Source organism: Cupressus sempervirens, chromosome 7 (genome assembly GCF_028749045.1).
Source record: "Cupressus sempervirens isolate cs-2001-9-10 chromosome 7, ASM2874904v1, whole genome shotgun sequence".
Classification (NCBI taxonomy): Eukaryota; Viridiplantae; Streptophyta; class Pinopsida; order Cupressales; family Cupressaceae; genus Cupressus; species Cupressus sempervirens.
This window is the reverse complement of record NC_143124.1, coordinates 88,787,471-88,801,334: the sequence shown is the minus strand read 5'-3', so window position 1 is coordinate 88,801,334 and position 13,864 is coordinate 88,787,471. Positions and strand designations below refer to the sequence as shown.

At 34.6% G+C, this 13,864-nt stretch overlaps 1 protein-coding gene across 2 annotated transcripts in view; it reads left to right on the top strand.

Moving 5' to 3' along the window:
* Positions 1 to 211: 211 nt before the first annotated feature.
* The window catches only part of LOC149545629 (disease resistance protein Roq1-like), a 31,589-nt gene continuing 17,936 nt past the window's right edge, over positions 212 to 13,864 (top strand). Inside the window, exons 1-3 of one of the 2 annotated variants that reach the window (XM_089790744.1) lie at positions 212 to 895; positions 1,002 to 2,121; positions 2,233 to 2,505. In XM_089790744.1, the coding sequence (XP_089646870.1) occupies positions 363 to 895; positions 1,002 to 2,121; positions 2,233 to 2,505 (1,926 nt within the window). In that variant the 5' untranslated portion in view covers positions 212 to 362. The remainder of the gene's footprint in view (positions 896 to 1,001; positions 2,122 to 2,232; positions 2,506 to 13,864) is intronic. The other variant, XM_089790745.1, reaches the window with a different exon arrangement.

Sequence of the window (13,864 nt, the reverse complement as noted above, 5' to 3'; positions counted from 1 at the left end):
TTTCCTCCCCTGCTTTTTTGACTACACAGACTAGGGTTTGAACAAGTTCTAGGCAGTTTCCTACCCTTTTCCCCCTCTCACACCGGGGACTTAAGAAGTTCTTGGAAAATTCCTTCCCCGTTTTTTCCGTTTGCGTGTTTCGAGGAAAGCACTCAACCTCCCTTCTTCATTGTACAGGTCATAGTAATTTCAAGGAAAAGATTTAAGCTTACCTGCAGTATGATCTATTTGATTCACTCTACGCCTCTTCATCCCAAAAAGTTCATATTACATTACGCGTACCGCGATCAAATCCATATGCCCTTCTCTCTCTCTCCCTATCGCTATTTTATCAAGTGCTGTTAGTGTTTGAACTGCAAGTAATGGCGTCTTCTTCATCATCTCACAAGCGAAATCGGGAATCAAATGCTTTCAGTGAAATGGAACCTGGTAGCAAAACAGCGAAGGTTTTTGAATCCTCGAGATTGTTTGATGTATTCATCAATCACAGAGGCCCCGATGTCAAAGAGACTTTGGCAATGGAGCTTTACAACTCTCTTAGCCAATTGGGAATAAAGGCGTTTCTTGATTCTCAAGAGAAGGAACTTGGGAAATCATTTCCTTCTACTATTGAGACTGCCATCCGCTCTGCTAAGGTACACATTGCCATCTTTTCCCCAGGATATACAGAGTCCTCCTGGTGCCTGAATGAGCTGCTTCTCATGATAGAAAGTAAGGCCAAAATTATTCCCGTGTTTTATGAAGTAAAGCCATGGGAACTCCGCCACATTGAAAAGGGAAGATATGCTGGTGCGTTCATTGAGTATGAAAAAAAGGGCAGGTACCTCCAGAAACTCAACGAGTGGAAGGAAGCTCTTCAAACTCTTTCATATATAGCTGGAGTAGAATTTCACAGGTAACCTTTCTGTGGTTTTGGTACTTGTACTACTCTATATGATTCTGTTTTCCTTTCAATTTCTGCTTACTATTTTTGCATTGAGTTCCACTTTCATTTTATAAAGTTCCAGCGACTACAAAACCATAGTAGCGGTAGTAGCGGCAGTAGCAAAAGAAGTACTACAAAGCAGACGATGTTTGCATGTTGCAAAGTATCCAGTAGGGCTTAACAATCTTGTGGAAGATTTTGAAAGACGGTGTCTTGATGAACTTGTACAAGATTTTGAGAACCAGTGCGGCCTGGCAGAAAAGAAAAATAGGCCTAATGTTGTTGGCATTTTTGGTATGGGTGGAGTTGGGAAGACAACTCTGGCTAAAGAGTTGTTTAATAGAAAACTTTCACAATACTCTAGAGCAAGCTTTCTGTTTGATGTGCGAGAAGCGTCTGCGAGAGGTGAACTACATCGTCTGCAAAGTAAGCTTGTTAAAGATCTTTTCCACAGAGAAGAAAGTTTTACAAGCATAGAGGAAGGGACAAGCTATCTCAATAATCTTCTACCAACAATCCCTTTGAACTTCCTAATAGTTGTAGATGACATCGATCATGTGGAGCAGTTAGAGGCTCTATTGATCATGGATACCTTAAATAAATCAGGTAATAGTCTTATTATTGTAACAACTCGTGACGTTGGAGTGATGATCTCTACAGGGATTACTATTGGTTATCCTTTAAAAGGAATGGACAGAAACAACGGGAGGCAACTGTTCTGCTGGCATGCGTTTGACCAAGCTTTTCCACATGCTCAGTATGAGGCTTTGGTTGACCAATTTGTAGACGTGTGTGGCGGTTTACCTCTTTCTCTTTTGGTTCTGGGGCGGCTTGTTCGTGGTAGAGATCTCAAGTTTTGGGAATTGAATGTTTTAAAAGCTACAAGGACGCTGCCTCGAGATGTAAAACAAAGACTGAGAATAAGTTTTGACGCATTGGAGGATGAAGAAAAACAAGTTTTCATGGATATGGCTTGTTTCTTTTTGGGGGAACCAAAGCGTATAGCCGAACGAATGTTGGACATATCAGGATGGGGCGCTCAAACTGCACTGCAAACACTAAAAGATAAATGCCTTATAGAAGAGATCGGTGGTTATTACAGAATGCATGACCACCTGAGAGACTTGGGAAGAGAAATGGCACTTGAGCTCAGTCCTCCTCATCGTCTGTGGCGTCCTCAGGATCTGCAATCCATGGTATACTTGTTACCCTTTCGGATTTGCATTTGTAGTTAGTACTATAATATTCCAAATTTAAGTTGTTACTACATAATCTGAGAACTGCACTGCTTTCTTCTGTGTATGCAGGAATTAATGGGGTTGCAAAATATCGTCGCCAAAACCAATAACAGGTGTTTCCATTCCATTCACGACTATTCCATGGGCTATACAGTTAAATTCTTTTTAGGCCAATCAGATAGTTGTGTTGAGTCCTCAGCTTCCTTACTATGGCTCGAGTTTGGGGCGTACGGGTATGGGACAGAACGGCCAAGCTTACCCGCATGGATTCCTCTTCAACATTTGCAGCGATTGGACATTTATGGTGTACTATCCAAAACATTGTGGGAGAATCACACAGAGGTATTTTAATCTTCTCAGTATTTAGTAAGGTTATATAGTGGAATGCATTATCTTATGGTTGTATCCGGATTTTCTCTTTCACGATTGAGAGTTTTATTAAAAAATATTTTCAATTTTAGGCACCCTTTAACTTGAAACATGTGATATTCCGAACTTATTTGAAAGAGTTTCTAGAGTTGATAGGGTATCGGCTGGTTAAATGTTCATAGATGCTCATATATTTCCAATTCAAAGTTTTTCTTTACTATTTTTGTTTCTTTAATTATTGAGAGCATTATATAATTAAAAAAATTAGAATTTTGAGGCATCCCTGTTTATAAATGCTCAAAGATTCTAAGTTTTTTTATTTTTGAAAAATATGTTTTTAGATGCTCAAAGATTGCCAATCTAACACAAGGTTTATCTTATTAGTTCCTTCTACACAACCATTTAATCCCAAATTTTCCATTTCATTTGACTAGTCAAATGACCAATCACAATACAGTATTAAATTTATTGTAAAGAAACTATATAGTATATTTTTAATAATTATTTTTAATAATTGAAAAATATGATTTATCTAATTTCTCCTTCGTTTGAGCAGCTTCAAACTCAATACAAATCTCATTACATCATAATTATATATAACTATAAAAATCAAGCAAAATAAAACAAAAAAATTTTACAGGGAAGATTCTCCAGATTTTTCTTGAAGCTCCTAATCTAGAACTTTCTTTGTGAATTTTCCAAATTTTCATGAAACTTTTTATCTCAAAGTTTCTTTATGATTTCTAGCCAGTTCCCCATTCCACTGTCTTGCCAAAGTATGATGTAGACTGCTTACAATACGAGGCCTGAAGCTACCACTATTTTTACTATGACTGGAACTGCTATAGCTATTACAACTTTTCTTCTCAATTAAATTAAGAGAAATTTTTTTCCACTCCAAATTTGGATTGGAAACACTTTCTATATCAAATGGTAAGAGCTAGTTTCTTAATTATAAATCAATGTTGTTTTAAGATCTCAGAGAAAGTTGCATTATTAGGGATTTATTGTAGAAAAACCTCAAATGGTTATCCCTGTAAAATAAGAGAATATATTCTCTTCCAAGTTGAGTATAAATGTACTCTGGGTGATAGTGTTAGATTTGAGGATTTAAAGGTTGAGTGTGCCTTTGTAAGATTTTGGGTATGCCACATGGTTGCTTCATCGATATGTATTTGGAAGCTTGTAAAAGAAATAAGAAAACGTGTACCTTTCTTTTGTCATGTAACCCTTGAATTATAGGTTTAGAAATAAGAAAATATTACATTTAGTTTTCAATTTGTAAAAGTAGTTGATCAAAAAATCTGGGTGTCAACTTGTAAATGTAGCTAATCATGTAGTTTATGGTCGTCGTTTCCCAACAAATCCATATTTGGCTAGAATGTTTGAGTTCAATTCTTTCACTCCTCAAAACAAATATAACAGGGAAAGTTTTTACATTTCTCATCCTGTTAGTAGTTGCAGTGACTACTACTTTTTTTTAGCTTCATTACCACTATGAAATAATTTATTTGTTCTTACAGTTTATATAATGTGACAAACCATTAGCAAACCTATGAGTTGAACAGATTTTGCTAGCATGTGACTCCAAGAACAAATTAATTAATTAATATGATTGTCAAATGCTATTCCTTTTTATATCAATATCACAAACAACTATTTTTCGTAGCCATATAACAGAGGTGTAGGTTTCAATGGATGCTAGAAAACTAAAATAGCAAGATTGTATGGACATGAGAGAGTATCCTCTAAATTTCAAAATCTGGAGTTTTTCTTTCTAGATTTGGGTATTGATAGAACTTGATTTGAAGACTAGTAGGGATTTTTTGGCCCATGTTATGTTTTAGGGGCTAGAAATTAGTTTCGACAGAAACTATATGCATTGTCATGCAAAAATTTTGGTTGGCATATAGAAGTCATTAATGTTTAAAGACCAGCTGGGAACATTGCAGTAGTGACCCAATGGTTCCATATTCTGGAATTTGGTTATGGCCACAACCTATAGTTTAATATACATCTTGATTTGGAGATCAGAATGTGTATTACGTTTTAGATTTGGAGATTAGACTGTTTTTAAAGTTTATTTTTTCACATTATCACAAGTTTAAGGTGAAGCACAAATTTGGGCAAAGTGACTTTGATTGCTGGAAAAATCTGATCAGGGAGCAAGCTTAGAGGAAAATCTCAATGGAATTTTAGAGACTATTAGAATTTGTAACAGAGAATGTTCCTGACCCCACAAATTGATGGTTTCCATTGCTATCAATGTAAGAGCTCGGCTTTGGGATTTCTTTTACTAAATAGGATATGAGATGGTCACTGGAATCATGAGACATTCTTTTTGTGCACTACAATTGAGTTATGCTTATCTAGTACTAGGTATATTCTAGAAGGGAACAAATTATATTATAGATAGAAGTTTGGATCCTTCAACATGACTTTGTTTATGCTTACACCAATTTTGAGTCCGTCTTTCACCTAGCATCCAAAAGAACACACTCCAAATTATTTAGCATTATATCCAAATTATTTAGCATCACACACACACACACACACACACACACACACGCACACGCACACGCACACGCACACGCACACGCACACGCACACGCACACGCACACGCACACGCACACGCACACGCACACGCACACGCACACGCACACGCACACGCACACGCACACGCACACGCACACGCACACGCACACGCACACGCACACGCACACGCACACGCACACACACGCACGCACGCACGCAACACACACATGCGCACACGCGCATGTGCGTACACACACACACACACATGCACATGCACACACACACACACACACACACACACACACACACACACACACACACACACACACACACACACACACACACACACACACACACACACACACACACACACACACCTAGAACCCAGAGTTGAAGAATTGAAAAATGAAATGTCAAGAAACAATATACCTAATAATCCTGGAGTGATGAAGGGCTATTTCTAGAACATAGATAGTTACTATATATAGATCTCTGATCCCTTTAATTTGAAGGGTATCAACATAGCGCACGCGCATGCACACACACACACACGCGCGCACGCACGCACGCACGCACGCACGCACGCACGCACGCACGCACGCACACACACACACACACACACACACACACACACACACACACACACACACACACACACACACACACACACACACACACTCACACACACACACACACACACACACACCTAGAACCCAGAGTTGAAGAATTGAGAAATGAAACTTCAAGAAACAATATACGTAATAATCCTGGAGTGATGAAGAGCTATTTCTAGAACACAGATAGTTACTATATACATATCTCTGATCCCTTTAATTTGAAGGGCATCAATTTAAAACCCTACATCATTTGTGTAATTGATATTTTTTTCTAGCACCTCTCCTCTATTGCATCTTCCTCCAATTCAACATCCAATCAATGTGCTATTATGGTAGAATTGTGAATGTGGTTGGCTTCCATGACTGTTTTGAAAATGCTCTTTCAGTGCAACACAACAAAACAAAACACTAGTTAATTTCCCTATATTTATTCTAATAGGATAGGTTATATGAATTTAATATAATTTTATTTAAATTGCATCATACTATCATTGACACAAATGGCGTGCACAATATACAAAGAACTACGTTGGCATCCTAGTTACGAATCACATAGTTCTTAATCAAGTCATACGTGTCAAATTCAAATAACTATTGTCCATCGAGAAAATTGTAACACGTGTCAAATTCCCCTACTATTTGTTCATCAGATGAATACTTATGCAAGGTGCAAAAGAAAGGGAGGAAGCATCGCTATAGGAGATCAATTTCATGAAAAGTTCATGCCCTTGTCAAACTTTTCACATTCTCATTCATAGTGATTCAATTATCTTTAACAACATACCGATCAATGGGTAAAATTACTATTTTTGTATTATGATTGACAAATAATCTTGTACATTTCTAATACTGTCATTACATGACATCATACACTTTCATATCTAGATATTAGGAAGGCAAAAAATTATTGGAATTGATCAATTCAAATTTTCAATTTAATTGATCAATCTTTTCATAAAATTTAAAAGATTAAAAGAAACTTCAAATGTTTATATCTTTTTCTAATCTTTCATTGTCTTATAAATCACATTTTTCATTCATTCTATTTGATCATACTATTTTTGGTAGGGAGAAAATTGAATTTTCTCCAACAAAAATACAAATATTTTCTAACAAGCCTATAATGCATTAATGAATTCATTAATTACAACTTTACCTTTTCCACATTTGTGACAAGAGATGCAATACGTCATAGTTCCTGCCTAATGCATAATGGTTGTAGAGGTGTAGATGAGTGAGATTAAGATTAAATAGTTCTAAATTAACATTGTGAATATATTAATTTTTGTCTAGAAATGCACTTGTGATCTGATAGGATGACTCATATTTTGTTGTTACATTCTCATCCGAGAAATGCAATTGTGATCTGAAAGGATGGCTCATATTTTGTTGTTAAGTTCTCATGTTATATTATTATATGTTTGGGCATTTAAGCCTAATAATAAGAGGCCAAAGTCCCCAACTATGTATTATTCTGATCTTGATTATCAAATGGAAGTCACACTATTTTTAATTATTAGATAGAGATAAATAACAGTATAGAACAATAACAACATAAATATGCAGAGGAAAAAATGATAGATAATATATAGGAGGAAGAGGAAGAGAGATAAAATAGTAAGAGAGTGATACCAACATAAGTTGTGTGTGAGAGAGAGAATTAAATATAATTATTTTTCTTAATAAAATAAATAGTCAAAATAAAATCATGGTTATAATGAAAAATTAAAATATATTATATTTTAATTAATGAAACTAAGAATTTAATTTTTATATTAAAACTCACATTTGTATAAGAAAAAATGAAATGTATTGAAATATAAAAATATTTTATAAAAAAACCAATTGTTTAATTTTTACACAGTTAGAGAAGGTTTACTATTTAATATTTTGTATTTCCAAAATTTTCATAAAATTAAGTAATTTCTAATTATGAAATAATATCTATATAATTTAATATGTACATTTGCAAATAATAAATAGATGTAATACATATAAATTTGATGTTAATGAATAAATATGATGTAATAAATAAGAAATAGAATATAACTATTTAATTTTAATACATAGTTTTTTAAAATTATATAATTGATAGATAAAAAAGATAGGTACAATATCAAAAGAGGGGAGATGAACCTCAACCTCCTAGTTCAACTGGTAATCCATGATCAATCAACTAGCACAATATGTAACAGTTTCAACAAGATTACAAAAAATGAAATTAGATAAGCTAATCCAGAATATCATCACAATCATCAATCCATGCAGTCCATCCTAGCTCTCCTTCCATCCAAACAACTTTCTTCCGCTCAAGAATATGAGAAAAGAACTCAAGTCTATCAAAAAAAGGGCCTCTAGTATCCCACATCTCCTTAATCAGCCGCTTAAGGGCTTCTTCAAAAGCAACCCGATCATCAATAATGTTGACCCATTCCAGCCCATGCTTCATTTCATAGATGAACATTGTAGCGTGCCCATCATGGAGAAATCTTTTTAGCTTGTCTTTTTCAAGTTTCATAACGCATCACACCTGCGAGACAATCTTAAAGCATATGAATTTCAATTGAAACAAAGTAAGGGATCTACCAGCATCTTGGAATTTGTCCTCATTTCTACTTTTTCAAATAAACCAAAGAATATGAGAAGAGAGAATATTCCAAAAAAATTAGCATCCTTATTGAGACTAGATATGTTTCCAAGAATAGTATCCAGCACAGAGACATGATCAATTATAGATATTCCAAAAAATTTCCATCTAATCCTAGCAAAATGACAAGTAAAGAAGAAATGTCTTAAATTTTCAAGAACCCTACAAATAGAACAAGAGTCAGTATCACCAGTCTGATTTTTAACGGGAAGTTTACCAAGAAGTTGCAATTTAAAATGTAAGATTTTGGGAGGAATATGAGACTTCCAGAATCTGTCAAGGATTTTGTGCCATTCAAGAGAGTCCAAATTCATATACTAGGTGGTATTTAGGTGTGATAAAATAGAGTGATCTTTATTAAGCACCTTATATATATCTTTGGCTTTGATATTATGTAAGAGGGATCCATCATCCCAATGAAAATATAAGAATCTATGGGAATCCACATCACATCTACGAGGAAGATTGAGAGGTTGGCTTGCATTAGCTATCATATTATAGGTACATTTATGAGAGTCGGGAAGATTGAACTTAAACCTAATATCCTGCCAACTGGCAAGGTTGTCATTCTCCAAAATATCAATAAAGCTCTTGATACCATGGTTGTTCCAATGTTTTGTAGAACACCCTTGAGTCATGGCAAGAGGCTTGCCATTATGTTGCAGATTCCACCAGATAGAGCATTCACCATGGATAGAATTATTGCTATCGTTGTTAGAATTATAAATAAAGCCCCACCAACTCCCAAACCTTTCAGATAGACTTAAAAACCATGGAGCCTTGAACAGAGATAGGGAACATCCCAGCAACAAGATCAACAAAGGGAAGGTTCTTCCAATATTTGGTCTGCTTTCAAGATCCTAAAAAATCCACTTAGCAGCAAGAGAAACCCCTTGAATCCTAAGGTCTTTAAGGCCTAAACCACTTGACTTCTTATCAATGTGACACCAACTCCATCTAACAACATGTTTCTTCCTGTTACCTTTACCATCAAACCATAGGAATCTCCTGATGGCCTTCTAAATTTCAAATAGTTTGTAATTACTAAACATCCAGACAGAAGAATAGTATATATTGTAGGATGACAAGATTTTTTGGCACACTTGCACTCTACCAGCAAGTGAAAGCACCCTATTATCCCACTTGTGGAGTTTCTTAATAATTCTATCCTTAACCCAATTCCACATGTCTTTGAGTGAAGGGGAGATGGAAAAAGGAACCCCCAAATATCTAATCTTATGAAGTCTACCCCATAAGTAACCAAATTGGAGAAACCAATCTAGAGGTTCCTCTTTCCATCCAAGCATGATAGATTTGGACTTAGATATACGAGCACTTAAGATGGTTTCAAACAACTCAAGTTTTAGATTAAGATGTTGAATATTAAGACAAGATAATTCAAGGAAGAGCTATGTATCATCAGCAAATTGGATATTAAGAAGCTCAAAGTTGTCAGGGAGGGAAATCCCATTAACTTTGGGAGAGATAGTATCATCTCTAAGGATATAGTACAAGGCATCAGAAGTAATAACAAAAAGAGCAGGAGCAAGAGGACATCCCTGTCGAATGGATCAGGACAGGGGTATAGGATTAGATAAAAAAACAATTGATTTCAATTCTAGTAGAGGAATCCTTAATAGTACTTGAATATATCTAAAAAATTCATTAGGGAATCCAAAGGCCCGAAGGATAGAAAGAATGAAATCCCATTCGACCCGGTCATAAGCTTTCTCAAAATCTAAAAGAAACATAACAGAATTTTGATTCGAGGACTTAGCCCACTCCATTGACTCCTAGCTGGTGACAAGGTTTTCTAAAATATATCGTCCCTTGATGAAACTAGTCTGGGTGGAACAAATGAAGTTGGGCAAAATATTAACAAGCCAAGAGGCCAAGGCTTTGGCTAGAATTTTGTATGAAACGTTGAGCAAAGTAATCGGCCGCCAATTCTTGATGAGAGATTTGTCTCCATCTTTAGGGATGAACTTAATAATCCCCATATTGATAGAATTACCAAGAGTGCCATGATCATAAGCTTATGAATATAAATCAAATAGATCCTTGGTAATCCAATCAATATTGGATTTGTAAAATTCAGCAAGGAGGCCATCTGGCCCAGGTGCTTTATCCTTTTTGATAGTAGATATAGCATCAGAGATCTTCTGAACTAATATCCTAGCCCTAAGAATGGAGACATCACCCTCAACAATTTTTTTAGGAATGAGCTCCTTGCATTTATTCCTAAGATCTTTGGCATTACTACTGTCTTCAGAACTGAAAAGAGCTTTATAAAACTCCTCAAAGGTAGTAGCAATGTCATTGATATCAGTAAGCTCCTAATTATCCATAACAATTTTATCAATTTTCTCTTTACTCTATTTTTTCTTAAGGTAATTAAAGAAGAATGTGGAGCCTTTATCCCCATATTTCAACCATTGTTGATGGCTTTTGATAGAGGCTCCAATGGTTTTAATATGTTGATGCATCCTTAGAGAATCTCTGGTAACAAAGACACGTTCAATATGATATATAATGGAGGGATTAGCTTGGGCATCTAATTTAGTAGATTGAAGGCGATCATTCAATTCATTTTCCGCTCTTCTGTAATTTTTTGCCTTTCTTTGACCTAAGGGTTGAAATATTTTCCTCCAGGAGGAGATATTTCTATTCCATCTATCAACTTGAGAAGGGAAATAGTTTATAAAAACTTAATAATAATTTACACATCTTTTAGAATTGAATTATTTCTTTTTTGTGGTTATTTCCTTTAGTATATTTTTTTTATTGTAAAATATAATTATTAATTTAATATTAAAATATATATTTAAGCTTTAAATGTATTTAAACTAAATGATAAATTGTTTAAATATAAAATATTAATAATAATAAATGATATAATTTACAAATTGTAACACTTATCAATTATACATATTACAAACACTATTATAAAATATAATTAAAAAATAATATTGTTTCATTTATTTTTACAAAAGTAAAATAATAGTAATAATTTAACTACTTTTATTAAAAAAACAATGTTTAAAAAAAATTATAAATTCAAATACAAATATATAACATATTGAAATTATATTGCTATTGAGAATTAATATTGATTAGACATGTTTGTGAGGTGGAAGATAAAATGATTGAAAAAATATATCTTATCAACTTGTCACAAAGATAAAGTTGTAATTAATGCATTCATTAATGCAAGATAAAGTTGTTAGAAAATATTTGTATTTTTGTTGAAGAAAATTAATTTTCTCCCCCACCAAAAATAGTATGGACCAATAGAATGAATGAAAAATGTGATTTATAAAATAATAAAAAATTAGAAAAAGATATAAACATTTGAAGTTTCATATAATCTTTTAAATTCTTTGATTTGATTGGTTAGTGTTAATGTGATATTAGAATGACATAATGCATAAGTATTTTGCTATAGCAAGAACTAACAAGTGGATTAACTTTTCAAGTTTTACATTGATGTTTATTTTTGTCATGTGTAAGAAAATACAAATATTTTCTAACAAGTCTATCATGTATTAATGAATGCATTAATTAAAACTTTACATTTGTCACAAAGGATTAACTTTTTAAAAAAATAATCATTTTTATCTTCCACCTCACAAATGAATGTCTAATCAATATTAATTATCACCATCTATTTTTTTAAATATAGAGTTAAATGTTTTATATTTTTTTTAAATATATTGATTATTTTTAAGTTGATGTTTGTTGTTGTCATTTGTGAAATGTTACTTCTTTAGGTTTACACTATATTTTACTAGTTACTATTTTACAATCTTACTCTAATTTTTTTAATACCATTTTACAAATTGTAGAACTAATACTACCCCTCAAACTAATTAGATATTTTGGTAGCTTGAATTAAGTAATCAATAATTTATTTATTTTAAATCAAATATTTCAACTTATAATTGAATTGGTAGAAATGACTAGTTCATTCATATAATATAATTTCTATTATTTTATTTTATTTTTGCAAAAAGAGGGGTAAAAATTTATTAAGACAGAAAGGAATACAACAAGGAGAGCTCAAAAAGGAGCTCGATCCTGAGCTACAAGATCATCAAATTCTTGCACCATCTCAAAGGATAGTTGCCTCCTATCCCTAATATTCCAACCTGGATCATGACTAGATGCCCATTTGGCTAAATAATCAGCAATTCTATTCCATTCACGAGGAATATACGTGAACCTAATGAACTGAAAAGAGGAAGAGAAGAAAAGAATTTTCTTAACAATAGTAGCCAGTTGCCAACTAACATCCTCAAGCTCTTGTGAAGAAAGCATGTTCACCACTACCTGGGAATCAGACTCACAGATAATCTTACTCCATCCCTGCAAGCAACACTGTTCCACAGCATATAAAATAGCCTGAGCTTCCATGAGATTGTTAGTATAATCACCCTTATGAACTGAGAAGAAAAATTTAACATCCCCAGAACTACAACGAGCCACTCCGCCAATACCAGCCGGACCAGGATTCCCATGAGAAGAACCATCAGTGTTAATTTTCAAAACTCCACAGGGAGGAGGAGTCTAGTGCCCATCTCGGTTAACCCGACCCTTCCTCTGATGATGAAGCTGCCTGGACATAGAAGGAAACCTATGAGCTACAACCCCATCCTGCAGATGAAAATTGAGGCGATTACAGATAGCAAGATCAACTAGATCCATACCCCCATCAAGCTCACACTTCACAAGAATAGTTTCCTGAAGAGAATGTGATATTTTCCACCAAAGATGAAAAACACCAAGCCGAACATCTTGGAATATGCGACGATTCCTCTCCAACCAGATATGCCAAAGCATGAAAGATGGGCCAGCAATCCAAGCAGCATGGAGAAAAGAAGACTTGGAGGGAGCAGTACCCAAGCAGGCCCAGAACTCAGGCAAAGAGGAAGCATGCCGACAAGAGCAACCCCAAGCGTGCCACCAAAGGTGCCATATCTGAGTAGAATAGGAGCAATGAAAGAACAGATGGGAGACAAACTCCTCTCCATTACCACACAAAACACAATAAGAGGGGCCCTGAAATCCATGTTTACAAAGATTATCCTAGGTAAGACAACGGTTGTGAGCCACTAGCCACATGAAAAAATTGGACTTGGACCAAGAAACTTTATTCCAAACTTGCTTCTACCAAGGGACCTCAGCATCCCCAAATAATTGTCTAGTTATCTCTTGATACCCAACAGAGACATGATATTTACCAGACAAGGTACCGCCCCAAGCCAAAACATCTAGACCAAGCAAAGAAGAACACTCTCTAGAGGCCAAAATTTGAGAAAGCTCCTGACGATCCATGTCTATACCTCCAGGAGGCCAATCAAAAGAATGCTTCCATCTGTAACCAACAACGGGTCCCAATTGATAAGGAGTCTTGTAATGAGCCACTTTATCCATATAATAACATATCACTCTTTTTAAAGCTCTCTCTTCATATCTTTCCTTTTTACCTATAAATCTCCATTTTCTTTCTTTTCCAATTATTGGCAGGAACTT